At 42.4% G+C, this 16,707-nt stretch overlaps 1 protein-coding gene across 4 annotated transcripts in view; it reads left to right on the top strand.

Annotated features, from left to right (window-relative positions):
* The window catches only part of pex14 (peroxisomal biogenesis factor 14), a 45,384-nt gene that overhangs the window by 23,893 nt on the left and 4,784 nt on the right, over positions 1 to 16,707 (top strand). For all 4 annotated transcript variants that reach the window (XM_029436415.1, XM_029436414.1, XM_029436413.1 and 1 more), the window contains exons 4-8: positions 2,073 to 2,198; positions 4,543 to 4,628; positions 6,635 to 6,737; positions 10,803 to 10,900; positions 16,330 to 16,421. In XM_029436415.1, the coding sequence (XP_029292275.1) occupies positions 2,073 to 2,198; positions 4,543 to 4,628; positions 6,635 to 6,737; positions 10,803 to 10,900; positions 16,330 to 16,421 (505 nt within the window). The remainder of the gene's footprint in view (positions 1 to 2,072; positions 2,199 to 4,542; positions 4,629 to 6,634; positions 6,738 to 10,802; positions 10,901 to 16,329; positions 16,422 to 16,707) is intronic.

Here is a 16,707-nt window from a genome sequence, read left to right as displayed (position 1 = left end):
GGTCGATCTGAAATGGGGGTCCAGGGGTCATTCCACAGGTTTTGGAACCCATAATAAATTTCACAATCCCTTTTTGGTCTTTTCCTTTTATATGTAAAACTCACTTTCACCTTGTTCCCTTTTCTTTTGGATCTAAGGGCTCTTTCATTTGCTGTTGTCTTCCTCTCAACAATAAACAGATCAGAGCGTACAACACAACTTAACAAGCTGTAATTTGACTAGTAAACAGCTTTAGGAATTTCCATGTTTTTTTATTTTGATGCGAGGTACAAAAACCTTTCATTTGCTGCATAAACAATATCAGAGGTGCGAGCCGCCATTAAGATGTACATACATTAAGCTCAATAGCAGCATAAATGTGGATTTTTTATTTTTTCCCAAAAGACTTTACATTTCAAGGTGAAAGGAAGAAGCATGTTTTTAATTCTTCTCATTCAGTGAAACTGAGATCTTTGCATGTCTCACTCAATAGTCTGCCACCATGTAGTCTGCTGTGGTCAGATGAATCAGGAGTCCGGGGACACATTATTGCTTATTTGACAGTGCAGTCTGACTACACAAACTCAGCACATGGCGCTCACCACTTCCTGGCACTCAGGACCTGCTGTAGACTACAGGCTGGCCAATATTTGCCTTCAATTATTCAACCATTTTCATGGCCATTTGAAGTCCTCAGAGCATTTAAATAGGTGACGAGAGGGACCTCCTCTTGGCACAAACTGTGTGGTAGATTAGCGAAGGATTTCTGTATTCTTTTGGGCTGCTGATACAGGGATAGGTCAAAGCGGGATCTCTGATCAAGGTTCAACCTCCTATTCAGATCGATTCAAACGGGAGGAATAATTGAATTAAGATATCTTTTAAAGATATGTTATCCCCCTTAAGAAATGGAAAGTTCTGCTTTACATGTTTAAACAGCGTTTCTATTAATGCTCCACCTGGTTGTTACTGTATGCTTCTCTCATGAAGACCACTCTGGAGGTCAGTACCAGAGATATAAGGATCCGGCTCTGTGCACTTATCTTTAATGAAAAGGTAGAGCTATCTCTTGAAAACACTGCAACTGAACCTTTTCCAATTGCTCAATTTCTCTCAAAGGATGGAGAAAGCTTATTCTGAGCTTGTGTAAATTATCTAAGCCCTGAGGGAGTAGTGCAAGTAAAAGGCTCTCTTACAAAGAGGATTTTCTGACCATAAGCACGGGAAACAGCCAAAGGAAGTGAGATGTTAGAGAGACCCACTTTGACTGCAAAAAGCAACGCACAACATGATGATACAGTGTCTGATATTACTGTACTTTCTAGTTTTGGTTCTTTGTCTTCAACTTTCTCCTAATTGTTTTACTATAAATTGGTTAATGTTGTTTTTCATTGAGTTCATCAAAAGTTGTAATTATTTCCCTTTGTTTAAACCAAGTCGCTCATTAAAAGATGAGACCCACAGCAATGGCAGCATATGGCGCCTGAAATAAAATCCTTTCTCGCCACAAAAGGAGATGTTCATATTAGATTTTTTTTCTCTCTTCCCTTCAGATTCTCCATCAGGGAGCCCTTTGCAATTTAATCATCACTAAAATCATTAAAAAGATCTGAAGATTAAATTATATTGGCATTTGCAAAATTATGTAATACATTTACATTACAATGAAGAAATTAAAATAATGCATTTCCGCTGTCTGGGGTGTATGAAATCTCCACATGGGAAATATAACTGGAGAAGTGGACAGACTCTTATTTTCTTTGCCTTTGGTGGCAGTTAATAGGCTAGCAGAGTTTCAGATTTCATTGTGTGAACCTTTCCACACTATCTTCCTTTGATGGATGTCCCTGAAACGGAAACTCTCGGTGGAATTTCTGAATTATGAAATGAAAATGCTTTTTTGAGGAGGGTAGGTAAAATTGAATGAACATTTGTCATACTTTCTCTAAATTGTACTTAAAAGATTTGTGGGCAGCTTGGGAAGTATTTAAGCATACGTTATGATAGCCAAGGAGCCATTTGGCGTTTCCCATTAACGCGCAGTCACTTCACCCCCCCTCCGAATGTCTTGAACGTGTGTGTCTTGATTCCAGGCCTGACGGATGTGGAGGTAGAGTTGGCCATCCAGCGCTCCGGCAGCACGGAAGAAGTCCTGCCTCTGAGCCCTGTGGGGCCCCCACATCCACTCCATGCAACGCAGCTGGCTCTTGTGCCACACAGTGAGTGCACGCATCCTTTTCTCCCCTTTTGATACCGTGCATATACATAAAAATGATATTTGTGTTCACTGTCTCACCTGAAAAAAATTGTCTAATTTAAAACTTAAAGCCTTGTGCAGGTTTGCCGTTCCCTCGTCTTTGTATTCATGTATCGTTAGCTCACCAAATACCAGGATCTTTACAAGTCTTACAGACATGTTGCCATACAACAATGAATTCAGGTATGACATTGCGTCGCACAAGCTCATGAAGTCTCTTGCGATTCAGTTTCAAGGGGTTTCACACTGGCGAGACCCCACACCACAACCTGTATCTTTATTACCCCAGGAGGTTATGAGTGCTGTCCACTGATTTACCAATGCAGAATGAAGTCTGCGTAATGCTTAACCCATATGACAATGATTCCAGATGTATTCCACCCTCATTTATTACCACACTGTCCTTGACTCCCCTGGCATCTCATGTTTTGTAATGAAAGTGATGTTGATGGGATGGCCATGTAGTTAGGGAGACTCGCGGCTCTCCGTCCATAGTGGGGGGTTTTATATCAAAACGGCTATAAGGGAGCTGCATAATGAGGTGAGAGCGGGGAGTCTTGTATGGGGGGTCATGCTGAAAAGAGGGGGCTACCTCCCTTTGATGTCCTTGTTATGGGGACGGTGCACGGGGACCCGCATCCATCTCTGTCGAAGTAATGGATACTCTGATCTCTATTTCCACGCGGTAGAAGGACAGGAAGGCCTCCACTGAACCCAATAAATTTGAGAGGAGATTGGAAAAACGGGGGATGGATACCACAGTTCCACAGCTTAAGTGACCAAATAAAAAAAGGAAGATGGCAGAGTGGAAGTGATAGAGGAAAAAAGAGAGACAGAGGAAGAATGGAAGGTCCTAACGGGGGGGAAAAGAGCAACTGAAGACCCCTGGTGATGCAGTGAGGCTTGTTCAGGGTCAACCACCTATCCCAAGGACTCCCAGGCCTTTCAGAAGCACAGTATTCTGGGATAGGTGACAGTCTATCGCCGCTATAATGTTGATGAAGACCCAAATTTATGTGGTTACCATATGGATGCTGTAGAATGACTCAAAATCTTCGATCGGAAAGGTTACAGGTTCATCCCTGAACGCTGCAGCAGCAATGAAACGTGCCCTTGAGTGAGGAGAATAAAATGGCATTCACCTTGTAGATATACCATATAGTCCAACATGACAGCGGGTCTCTCATTTTATTTGCATGTCAAATCACCCAAGTGGTAAGGCACACGATCAATCTGGTTTACTTACTTCAAGCCAGTAAACACGTACCACATAACCCATTAGGTGAAATCAGACCTGTAATAGAATATCAGTGGCGTACTTTAGTGGCTTAGCCGCTAATAATTTCATATTCATTTGGGCCCCACCAGAGTAAATAAAAGAAAAAACTCACACAGTAGATTTCGTCCAGACCGGTTGGTTGTTTAGTGACATTTTCAGTTGAATGCCTCTCTTATGTGGGGAATTTCCACTTTGACAGACAGTTGGCCTACCCAGATGACAGCTTGCACAATGACACACTTTCACATTATCTGTCACTCAGAAAAGCAGTCAACTTCCACACACACACACACACACACACACACACACACACACACACACACACACACACACACACACACACACACACACACACACACACACACACACACACACCTTTCTTAAGTTGTTTAGAGGTTTATATGCAAACACTGTATTATGCCCAACCCCAAAATAAGTGGAAGACAATGGTGTCCTTTCTGGAAGAGCAGGATAGAGAGTGTTTGCTCGGTGGAAACTCGCCCTGTGTAGTTTAGAGTTGTGTGTAATCAGATGGACGGACAAATAAATGGAATGATTGTAACGTCACAAAGGGAACAATTGTTTTGCATTGTGCTCAAGTGTACAAGTACATTTCTAAAACCGTTTACAATGTTTGCATTTGCTACATATTGTGTTTACTTGACATCACATAATCATTCTGCAAACAGATGATCAATGTATTTATTTTTGTTACAGGCAGCCATTAGCTTCTATTCATTTCTTTTCAATCAGAAAATCAATTAGAGGACTCTTCAAACTTGCTTGTGTTGTCTAATTTACCACAAAGAACATATAAATAATTAGAACAACTGATCACAGTGATCAATCTGCATCTAAAGTACGGAGCCACACAATGATTATATAACATTGCGTGGCAAAAAAGTACATTGAAAGAAATCTAACGTGCATCCAATGGTCTGCCAAAATGTTGTGTAGGCCTATATGATTCATACTTTAAAGCTAAAATTTCACACATAAAGTTTAAGTGGTGTGTCCTCCTCTCCAGGTCCAGCAGGCTACAGATGGAGGGACTACGGTGCCCTCACCATCATTATGGTGGGCATCGCCTTTGGCTTTCATCAGCTTTACAAAGTAAGTTACACCCTGCTTCTCCTGCTCTTTAGTCTATGTTTCCTCACTGACTTTGTTTTCACAGTTTCTAAAATTTGTTATACAAACCATCCTTTGCATCCTAAGATCTGTCAGTACTGCCTCTCCTTGATATTACATTAAAATTGGTAGGCTTAGCAAGTACATCAGTGTATGATGAATTATGGTGCTAGAACAGAAGGCGCCTCTGCAGTATGTAACATCACTCTGGTCTTATTATTAAAGCTACCCTGCTTTACGTCAAAGTATGATCTCATTTGAACCCCTTCTTTTTAACTTCCCCTTCCCTCCTCCTCTCAGATATAATTTTGTTCTTTAAAAAAATAAAGTTGCTAACACAGCATACAACCATTTTTTTGCCGTCCTACCGTCTAAAAATAATCACCCTGGTTTTTTATCGGGCTTAGCAGCCCTTGAACATGAGCTCATGAGGCCCCTGGTCCCCGGTGACATTAATCCCATAGTGGTTGTTAGTAGTAGTCTGAGTGGCATGTGGAAGCCATTACTCTCGTTTTAGAGGAGGACAGGAGCCCCAGCAGTAGCTCTCGGCCTGGATGACAGGCCGTTCTCCTCTGTGTGTGCGCGAGAGAGAAAGGGGAGCGCGTATCGTGTACTTGCATATGCCTACCTGACCCTGTCGGACATATTGACTTCTCTATAGATCCAGTTATGTACTATTATTGCATCTTTCTTTACACAGCCTTTTAAAAGGCTGCACATGCACCTCTCCTGTCCCTTTTTCCACTGTCCCCGCGGTCTTTCACTGAGGAAAACACGCACTGTACCAGTCCACTGTTTCCTACGTGCAGCAGGGTTTGCCAGCGACTGGTCGCCTGTTAGGTGGGATTCCCTGGCGGGACGGCACAGGTTGCTGTCATGTCACTGGAGCGTAGCGCCAGTCGCACCATATGTCCAGGCTTCTGCCCATACTTTATTTATGTTATGGCACACCTTGTAAACATCACACTCCCAGCAACCTACTTATTAATTACTACGTGTTGACACTCATTTAATCTTTTTCTCTAAAAAGTGTTTATTACTTGCGCTCGTGTGGCTGCTTGCCACCTGAGTTGGCGTGAAAACCCGGTTCGGGCAGCAGAGGGCTGCAAACCGGCTGCAAAGGTTTACGGGATCCTTATTCAAACCATAACAAATAAACAAAACATGAATGCAGTTCAGTGGGGCCTTCCAGTGCTACAGGGACACTGACTTTATTTTGTGAGCTCCGCTCCACGCACATATGTAAAGGATTCAGTGAGACACTCACAAGCTGCTCATCTGGTTAACATGAAACAAACCTCCTTATTTGGCTGTCAGACAGACATATACTTTCGGTGGAGTTCTGTTTATTCAGTGGCAGAGAGACGATAAACAACATGACATTGTTTTTGGTTTTGTTAGACTATTTTCCGTGTTCACCACCATGTTTCTCCCTATAGGCCTGTTTTATTTCTTCCTTCTCGGGTTTCATTCATTTAAGTTGCTGGAAATATGTGTGAAGGGATGCAACTAACAAATACTTTCTTTATAGATTTGTCTGATTATGTTTTATATTTACATATTAATTAAACTGTGAACAGCTTTTAAGGTTGCATCTTCAAATTGCTTCTTTTGTTTTAAACCCCACATATATATTTAATTAACAATGGTATGAAATAGTGGCAGCAAATTTAGAATCAGCAACTATTTGACATTATTGTTTGATAAATAACTTAAACAACTAATTGTTTATCAAAAATGTTGTTTAATTTTCTAATCAACTAATGGTTTCAACACTAGATGTGTACACATGCCTGTTTTAGTTGCTCGGACACTCTGCCGCAGTAATGCATGCATCTAATCAGGCAGTTTAGACAATGAGGCACTATTCCAATAAAACAATGCCTTTGACCCTCCGCTGCCAAGTCTAGGTGGCCCTGTCTGTTCCTCCTCTTCTGCCCCTTCCCACTAGAGAGAAGTGTAATATTGTGCCATGCTTTTAATTGCAGAAATACATCCTTCCCCTCATTATCGGCAGCCGAGAGGACAAGAAGCATCTGCAGAGGATGGAGAGCAACATTGCGGCAATGAGTGGCACGCTGACACAGACAGGTGAAGATTAATATCTTCATCACTTTCTCCCTCCTTAACATTTTTCCTCATTTATCTGTCGCCAAAATCGGGGGCCCCCGCACGTTTTTAACAAATGACGCCGCTGTCATTTCGCTTTAATTTGAAATTGCTTGTTTACTGTCAGGCTCGGGCTCAATTAATTACGTTTCGCTGAAAAGCTCTTAACCTCGGAATATTAATGAGGAGTTGGGAAATGACAACTTTCTCCCCCCCCCCCCCCCCCCCCCCCCCCCCCCGCCCATCCTCTCTCACTCCCCCCCCCCCTTCCATCCGTCTCCCCCTGCACCAACATCACCCCCATCCAAACCTCCACCGCCATCATCATCATCCACCCTCTTCCCCGTAGGTTGCGAGAAAGTTCATTTTAATTTTCAGTGCGTGTTTGTGTGTTTGTGTGGGTGTGTGTGCAGCGTGTGCGTGCGGCATGGCACTGTGTGGCGTCTGGGCTCAGCGCTGGCCCGAGTGTGATTAAGTGCACGGTGACAGGTGCGGCTCCCATGTTGGACAGGTGAGGAATCTCAACCTCGCTGTCAGACATGGAGAGAGAGTGAAGCAGGGAGAAAGATTCTTTCCTAGCTCTTCGTCAGTGTAATTAAAAATCCAGGGAGGCGTAAATGAAAGAGGCACTCTGAGAAAGTTTGTTCTCGTTAGCAGTGCTGTTGAACTGAAGAGCGTTTTCACCTGAAAGGTATCAAGTCACATTTCAGATAGGTAACCTGGCAGAAATAAAGACACAGTGGAAACTATAGCTATTCAAAAATATATAATTATAATTATTATAATAACACGCTCTATTTATAGAGTGCTGGAGGAACTTTTGTCTTTGTGTTTGAGTAATTACACAAACAGTCTTATGACATTTGCCAGCAGGAGAACTCTCCTCCTCTCCCCGATGAGCTGTGTGTCTCCTCCCCGTCGATCGCTTTTTAAAAACATAAATCCTTCCTCTGAACGCTCTGAGTTTCTTTTTTCATCTGGAGCATCCACTCCATGAACTTTTCTCGGACACTTCTTAGGATTTTCCGCCATAGCTTCAGCCGCACTCCCAGCTGCTGCTCCGGCGACATTAAATCAAACATTAAAAGCAGTTCCCAAACAACATGTTTTGAGTAACCGGCTTCGATGGCATTTTACATAATTACATTTTAAATGATGAGATGTTAAATTAAAATGTGTATTTCAATCAAATTAATTCCCTTTTAAATTCCATAGAGTCCCATTCAAGTGTACCTGTCTGTATGAGGTATCAGAGAAGGTAAAAGCTTCCCCTCAAGAGTTTTTATGCCTAAAGAGTGCGTTACTGAAGTAATTATATCTGTGTAGAAACTTTATGAATCACCATCATGCACGTGTTTACGGGGATTTGAGCTGCAGAGAGACAAAGAGACAAATGTATCACCACAGGTTTTCTTCTTAAGTTGAAATAATATGACCATGTCAGTTTCAATACAAGCGTCCTTTGTTAGATCTTTCCCCTCATCTCCAAATAAAAAACAAATGAATACATTTTGAGTGTGCAGATGAAACTATGGCTGTTATCGTTGTTTCCAGTCACACCCATGCTATTGTTTTCTGGCTGCCGAAGGTAGGTGGAGGGCAGTAATTGTGTGCGATCGCGTGCAAGGTGTGCCTCCCTGAATCTGATTAACAAATATACGCTCTTTTATGGTCATTTTCTCCCAACTATGCAAACACGTTTCCTCTGGCTATTTCACTGCCAATTCTTGATCTACTTATCACTTTTCTGGAGATTTGCCAACTTGCAAACCCTGTTTTGTTTGTCGGTGTAGACAGGATTTAACAGTAGGAGTCCTTCTGTGCTTTGCAGCACGAAGGTGAGACTCCTGTGAAAAAAAAAAAAAACATGGGTCTTTTCTTCAGCCAGTTTGGGGAACTAATTTGCTATGACTGCAGTAGCCAAGCTGCTATTGTAGTTAATGACTGTTGTAGTTAACAGTTGGGGAGAGGGGTTGCAATTACACTGAGAGTTTTCTCCCTCTGCTTTCCCTTTGTCTTCCTCTCCCTCCTGCTCCCTCTCTCTTCGCTGCACTGAGTAATAGCGACCGAATGCCTCGCTGCTGCCAATTGCTTGAACCCCCTTTTGTTAAAGTTCATGTATTTCTCTAGTGCCGGGCGCAATGAGGTGATGTATCCTTTTGAATGGGGACCACATTAGTCTCTCTCGCCAGCCCCAGCTTGAGAGTAGGGGGCCTTGACTCCCATTATGATTTGCCTACAACTTCACACAGACAATTAATGAATGGATCTTGGAACTACTTCAGCGCAGCCAGGCTGTAATGGAATTGTGCGGCTGTTTGGGCACTCTTTGTCGGTGGGAGCCATATTGGTGACCAGCTGGCCATTAAAGACAGAGACAGGCCTGGACATATGTAGTGTACATTATATCGAGGTATTTACTGAATAATTTACTGAATACACAATGTGCACCCTCCTCACAGCAGCTGTAAGCCTCACCCCATCTTGTCTCTCACACACACACACACACACACGCACACACACACACACACACACACGCACACACGCACACACACACACACACACACACACACACACACACACACACACACACACGTATTGCAGCTACAGCCTCCTTCTGATTCATGCCTGGCCAAAGTCATTGACTTCATTATTCTTGGCTTCATATCTGTGATAACTGAGGATTAGAAGTTATGCATTTTTGTCAAGTGTCTGATCACTACGGAGGAGTCAACTTTGTGGAGAGACATGAAAAGAATTGGACCATTTGGCCAAAGTGGCTGAAAACGTGGTGCCAGTGGTAATTCAGGAGGCACAGTATTACAGGCTGGCAGACGGACACACACATCTGGATAAGCTGTTTTGTGGTGCGGTGGAATCAGAGACTAATAGGGCAGCTCTTGGTTTAGCGTGCACACCCTGTCATGGTAACACCTTTTTTAAGCAGGGATGGCCGTGGTATTTTAGTTTTATTACCGTGGCTGGTCACACTTTGGAGCCCGACCGTGGAACAAACTCAAATTGTTTGCACAATGTTTTTTGGCCCCAACCAACGATCCTGCTCAAACATGCGTTCCATACGACTCTGCAAGCACGAAAAGATCAGACGTTTCAGAGCCCCACCTATATTGATACAACTCCACCCATTTAAACACAGGTGTCACTACAAGATATTAACTGTTTTGAAAGATCAAATATCTTGTCTGTTTTGGTTTTTCAAAAGAAACGCAGCCTCCAAGCTGAGCTCTGTCTTTTGTCCTGTCCCGGGTTAATGTGAGAGAAGGGTTCTTTACATCCCGTCCAGCCGGCTGCAGCTCAGGCTTTTAACCATTGGCCTGACAACCTCAGCAGTGGACCGCCACAATATCTGTTGATGTTAATCCTATTAGGCTTGATTTAACACTTTACACGCCCATGATTTATATGAATGTTTATTGGTTTTCTGTAATATAATCAGCTCGGGGAAACTTAATGCATTGTTTGGTAATACACGCGTGACTGGAAGCAGGGGGCAACAAACTGTGCCCGGTGTTATTTGAAATCATACACCCTCGTCCAACACCAACACTTGAACTAATTCAATCTTCAAAGTCAATGGAAAAAGAACAATATTTATTAGGATTAGGGGGGACATTTTGTCTGGCAGCCTCCTCCCAAATGAGAGCCTTGTTTTTTCCTTTGTTGATCGTTTGAGGATTTAAGATGCATTAGAAGGCAGTGTCTGGGTGGATAATGGAAGGTTAGAGACTGTTATTTGATTTAAGTTCAGGCACTAGAGATTAATATCTCCATCCTATGTGCCCCCACCCGTCCCACCCTCTACCCTCAGCGCCTCGGACCAAAAAGCTGCGACTTAAGTTACCGGGTATTAGCTCTGATTACAATTCTTAGAGGACGGCTTTGATCATTGACACAAGTTGAGTCTCATCAGTTCTGTCGTCGACGCTTGAAAGAAAATGTTCAGTTCTATGGCTCCGAAACAACATCATCTCTCTGCTTCTGTTTTTGTTTTTGAAGTTTGCTGAATTTACCGTCTTGTTTCCACAGTCAGCCAGCTGCAGCAGACCCTGGTCTCCGTCCAGGAGCTCCTGATCCAGCAGCAGCAGAAAATCCAGGAGCTCTCTCAGGAACTGACAGCATCAGGGGTAGCTACCGCCTCATCAGCAACTCATCGCCCTTCACTTACAAGCAGTTTGCACTTTGATAGAATATCAGTCATTTCAGTTAAACCTCTAAATATCTACCTAATATATCCTTCACAGAAATTCACCTGGTCTTTCTCCAGATGTGAGTTGTTTTTACTGTCATTTAGTGGCGGCAGACGTTGGCACATGTGTCGCAGTTGGAGATGCCCCTCGATGCTAATCTGGTGCAGTCTTAAAACACCAGCACCATCTAATTTTATAATTTCACTAAATGACATATTTGTGTTATTATATCTTTACGACAAACTAACAACAATGAGTTGAAACAACTTCACAAAGCTGGCAGAAGTGCATCTTAACTGTAGCTTGAACATGAAAGTTATGGACTGCACCTTCAAGGTTTGTTACGTATGATTAATGTTTTCGAGGAAAGCTAGACAGGCAGTAACTCTGTAATTGCAGAAGAGCACGGTAAATGTAAAGTTGCAGGTTGAAATCTCGAGATTGATGAGGAGAGAAACGGTTTCTCGAGGCCTCTGTGTACTAAAACCTCTTGCGCTGCCCCGAGTCATAACCACCTTAGACGGACAGCCTTATTATACTGTATATCATCAGAACACAAGCTGCAAAAAAGTATGGTGCATCTCATCATGGGACCATAATCTTTAACCATATTGTCGTTCTTCTTCGCCTTGATTTTTATGGACAGTGTTCATAATCTACTAGGAATTGTAAGTGTTTAGGTGAATCGGTGTGAGTGATTGGTCTAAAAACTTATGTGCAAGGATGAAATGTTGCTTGCTTTTTATAACACCGCTCATAAATCGCTTTATGATCTCTGGGCTCTAAAAAAAAAAAAAAAGTGCCTTGGAAGAGACAATCTTAGACAATGTTTTATGTCCACAGCTTGTTAAGCACATGGGTGTTTCACTGTAGCATCTGGATATCGCAGGAAAACATATGCGGACACATCTGCTTTGGCACAAACGAGGGAAAAAAAATGAATCTCTTCCCTGCATCAGGTTGATCAAAAAAAACTGACGACTCATAGCTCATTTTGTGCCGTTTCAAGTTCTAAGCCACACAGTCTCTCTGAGCGCTGCAGAATCAGCGTGTGTTAGCGATGATCTGATTTCAACCAAAGCCGGTCTAAAATCTGAAAACGATCTGAAAACGATCTGAAGTCTCCTGTTAGCGGTTCTCTTCAAACAACGAGTTCCATAAAGGCACACGGGATATTTCTTTCTTTTCTTTTGTCATCTCCAAATCACAGATTGGATTAAAAAGTGTCTACTTCATTTGCTATGAGTGCCTTGTTGGACAGCGGTAGTGTATAAAAAGTATAATTCAAATCAAAACACCCATTAAACAAATCATAAACTCTGCTTTATAGCTATAGTGTTGGATCTTAAATTTTCCCTGCGAGTCGGCACAAGGCCCTCTGTTGTCTCAGGCCACGGGGGAAATTGGGAAATTGTTTTCAGGTCCGGGATGTTTGATGAGAAACACATGTTGTAGCTGGCGAGCTACTTATCATTCACCGTTTGCGGCTTTCGGGGTTTGCCTCACCACGCCGCTCAAAGTGCTCCGAGCTTAGCAATTATACCTCTCAACGCGGAAATGTGCCTTTAACCCGAAACACATGGAGACTTCTGTTTCCTCAGCTGCTAAGTAAACTTTTCTCGTAGTTTGGAAACCGCTCAATTGTGGAGTGCGTTTACTGTCCCTAAACTGGAGACCTCATTGTGGAGTTAAGACAGAACGACTCGCGTCCACACACGCTGACGCTGCACATTTCCAGGCTTCAGAGCCTCAGACAGTTCCTCTCTTTTTCACTATTTTCTCAGTTATTATGACTCTTCAAAGAGATGCAGCTGTATGCTACCACTGCTGTTCACGATAGATTTGCCTGAGGATGATTCAGCCCTGATGTTAAGCAGCCTAGTCTATTTCTGCTCCATTATCATTACAAATCTGCCTGTTAACTGTGTTTTCCCTGCTGTCTCAAGTCACTGATCGTTCTCTTTATTAGTGGATACTACATAGAAGATTAGAAACCGCCTCCATGTATGCGCGAGACGAACTGCCAGTGGGAAAGTGCATAAATAGAGTAAAATCAATTGCACTGTAGCAGTGTTTCCACTCAAAAACACTCCTCTGGGGACTTCCTTTTGAAACTAATTCCATCATAAATATACATGCGTTACACGAAAACACACTGTCTGCCGGCGGAGTAACTGTGAATTAATTTGCCTTCAGACACTCTTAAACAAGCCTTGTTAAAGATCTTATCTTGTTGCTAATGGTCCACAGGCATTTATCTTCATTTAGCCAGATGCGTTGCCGTCCTTGGGTGCTGCTAGAGTTGATAGTCTTCTTTTTTTTCTTTGCTTGTGATATCTTTTTTTCCTTTTTTTTTCTTGAACCACTTAGTTAAGCAGAAAGAGGCCGACCCCTATCACACCCAGCCACCCACCCGAGACATACATATAGATAAACCAGTTAGAGGAAATCTTTACTGTGTACAATATTTACACAATAAAGACACAAGCAGCCAGCACACACACTGGTGGTTGATAGTGTAATAGTGGGCACCTCTCTCCTAGGTTGAGTTGTTATTTTGGATGTGGTTGGTTCATTTGTTTGTCGGTTGTTTGTTCATGCATGAGGATTTTTGCGATGTGCAGAGCCAAGCAGAGAATTATGTTCTCTACTGTTTCGGCTACACAGAGCTCTTAGAGCCCTGCACCTGTACACCAGGAAGACTGATAGCAGTCAGACACCAGATGTAGGAGCAGCAGAGAGATAGGCCCTCCTGACTCCTAAGTCTTTATTTTTTTAATCTATGATTAGGGTTTTGCACATATTGCCTTCTTCAGGGTAAAATGTAATAATGTGGTGTGTAGAAAAAGGTGGTTAAAATGAATGATGCAACAGGGCATGAACATAAAAGAACAAATAGTTCATAAAGACGTCATACATGTGCGTAGCCAAGAAAGGCTGCTTAACATCTATATGATCACAGCCTAGGACCCAGCAGGAGAATCACAAAGTAAAACATGTTTTAATCAAGTCTTAAAGAGAATACACAATGAATGCTCGGCACACATGCACAGGGTAATGAAAATAAAGATTTGTCTTTGGAATATTTTTGAAGTAAATTGATAATGAAGGTAAAAACGCACCCAATAGAAAAACATTTATACAAGATTATAAGAAAACATATTTCAAAATATTAAAGACAAGCAACACGACTTTGTTATCACTGGTACATTTATAGTAAGAATGATAAAATGGAGTCAAAGATGAGCTGCTATATCCACAGACATGGAAGTATCTTCCTGATGATGCTTTTGTAATAAAATCCCCTAAATCACTGCAGAAGTTAAATATTTTGATCAGCAGTTTGTCGTACACACGCGTGCGGTCTATTGGAATACGTGTCAGCACTTCAGGTGGGGCTTTTTAAGTCGGCGGTGTTTCTTTCAATCGCTCCAGTCACTGATACCCCTCCACTCAGCCTCCACCTAAGCAGCTAGTGCACTTAACACAATGTGTATACACACTCACATAATGTATCTCAAAGCTGAAATCCAGTCCTGGCCCAACATTTAATTAGGTTTCTTCAGACTTAATAAGACATATGTCAGTGGTAGTGTTGTGTGACAAGTCTTGATGTGAGATATTATATGGCGCTGCTTGCTAGATAATGCACATTATGTAGCTGGCGGTTAACAGTCCTCCTCTAAAGCCTTTTTTTCTTATGTTAAGTGATATAGAAATAATTTCTAGTTATTTGAAACAATTTGCATACTTCTTAAGTTGATGCTCTGCCTTGGAAGTCTTTTAGCTCAGCCCATGCAGCAATTAATTTTTTTCGATGTAAAATGAGAGAGAAGCAGAAAGCAGCCTTATTATACGGGTGCCTTGGGGAGGCGAGGGATTAAGATGGTTCTAATGAGGTGACGGCTGTAATAAGAGTGTCTTCAGCAGGCCTCCAATGCACCACCTCTAAAACAGGGCTCCTTATCAGCGAGGTTTAGGAGTCGATAAGAGCCAGAAAAAGCCTCCTTTTCTGTCTCCCTTCACTTCTCCTCCTCTGCCTCCCTCCTTCTACTGTAAATGAGTCTGATCCCTTTCAGATGTGATTCAATTAATTTCTCTTAGATTTAATTACAAGCGAAAGAGTCCAAGTTATCCCTCTCCCCTCGATAGGGGGTCCACGCTTCCTAACAAGCTTCCTCTGGTGAGTCAGGAGAGTCTTAATTACAGTTTTTACTTTTCTTTTCTCCCACTTTGTCCCTTGTCTTCTCCCTCTCCTCCCTCTGGTCTCATCAGTCTATTCCCCTGTTCTCGCACATGTTTGCCATTTTTTGTGTGTGTTCAGGAATGGATTGCGAATGGGGAGCAATTATCTACATCACTGATTCCCAATCTCTTTTGGGTTGAGACTCTTCACAGCTAAGCAATGCTTTTCTTATGGCGCCCCGTCACAGGTCTCATTTGGATTGTTTGGAGCTCCTAGTATTTCAGAAGAAAGATGTGATTTTATGTAGTAGAAACCTTTTTGTTTCCCTCTTATCTTGACCTCCACCCTGGGCCTTTAATGTCTTCCCTATTTGAGTAAGATTTCCATTCATTTTGACTTGATAGTCTACAGGACTTCAGTTGTATTATTGCAATTCACTGTTGACATGTGACGTTCTTTTTTTTTTTTTTTTTTTTTTTTTTTCTCTCCCTCCAGGCCTTTATCAAAACTCGTCATTTTATGGCACCCTCTGTCAAAGTCCTGTGTATCCCTGAATAAATGCTGCAGAGACAGATTTTTGGCAGCTATTTGCCATTCAAATACTTGCCATTATACCCTTTAGCATCTCATGCCACACCAGTGTGTGTGATAACACATGCCTTTGATAAAAGACAAAAAGAACAAAACAACTGCTAAGCTATGGTCTGCCTTCATGAATGTGACCATTGTTCAAGATAAAGTCATTATCCAAAACACTGGACACTGGCCTAATCTTTTCTAGATAGTATGGGAAATTATGTAAAAACAGCATGATTCACCGTCGATGGACTTTCTGAGCAGTCGAGGCCATAAAAGTGACTGTAGTGGGATTGTTCCTCCTCTGTTCTGTCATCACCAGCAATCGGCCGTTGTGAGGTTGTTATGGTGACGAATGACCTGACTACACAAAAACCTGCGGCTTTGAGCATTTGCATTTACCATATTTGTTTACCTTGTACCCTTTGTCCTTTTTTCCCAACAAAGCCTTTTTTATTATTACATGTTGTTGAGACTGAGCACAGAGGCGTTGTTGAAAGACGTGTATTGACTTTGTGCTGCGACCCTGCCTGTGACCTGAACAGTGCTTGTGTGTGTGTGTGACTGTGACATTTGTCGTGTGTGTCTCCTGTGTTTCCTATAGGCATCGTCTTCAACCAACCGCGTCCTGGACAACCAAACAGCTGGAGAGCTGAAGGCCGAGATCCTCTCTTTGAAGGGCTTACTGCTCAGCAGGTAACAAAGCCATCCAGACCCCAGTCACATGAAAGTGTGTGTGTGTGTGTGTGTGTGGGTGTGTGTGTGTGTGTGTGTGTGTGTGTGTGTGTGGATGTGTGTGTGGGTGTGGGTGTGTGTGGATGTGGGTGTGGGTGTGGGTGTGTGTGTGTGTGTGTGTGTGTGTGTGTGTGTGTCCTGGATGCAGTCCATTTGACAGTGTTGTCAGGAACAAAGCTCCGTGTAATTTACTCAAACATACCATGTGTTAACTTTGGCCATATTTAATTTATACCTGACATTAAAA

This window comes from Cottoperca gobio, chromosome 7, assembly GCF_900634415.1.
Source record: "Cottoperca gobio chromosome 7, fCotGob3.1, whole genome shotgun sequence".
Taxonomy (NCBI): Eukaryota; Metazoa; Chordata; class Actinopteri; order Perciformes; family Bovichtidae; genus Cottoperca; species Cottoperca gobio.
Note: the sequence above shows the minus strand (reverse complement) of the source record. Positions and strands in the feature narration are given on the sequence as shown.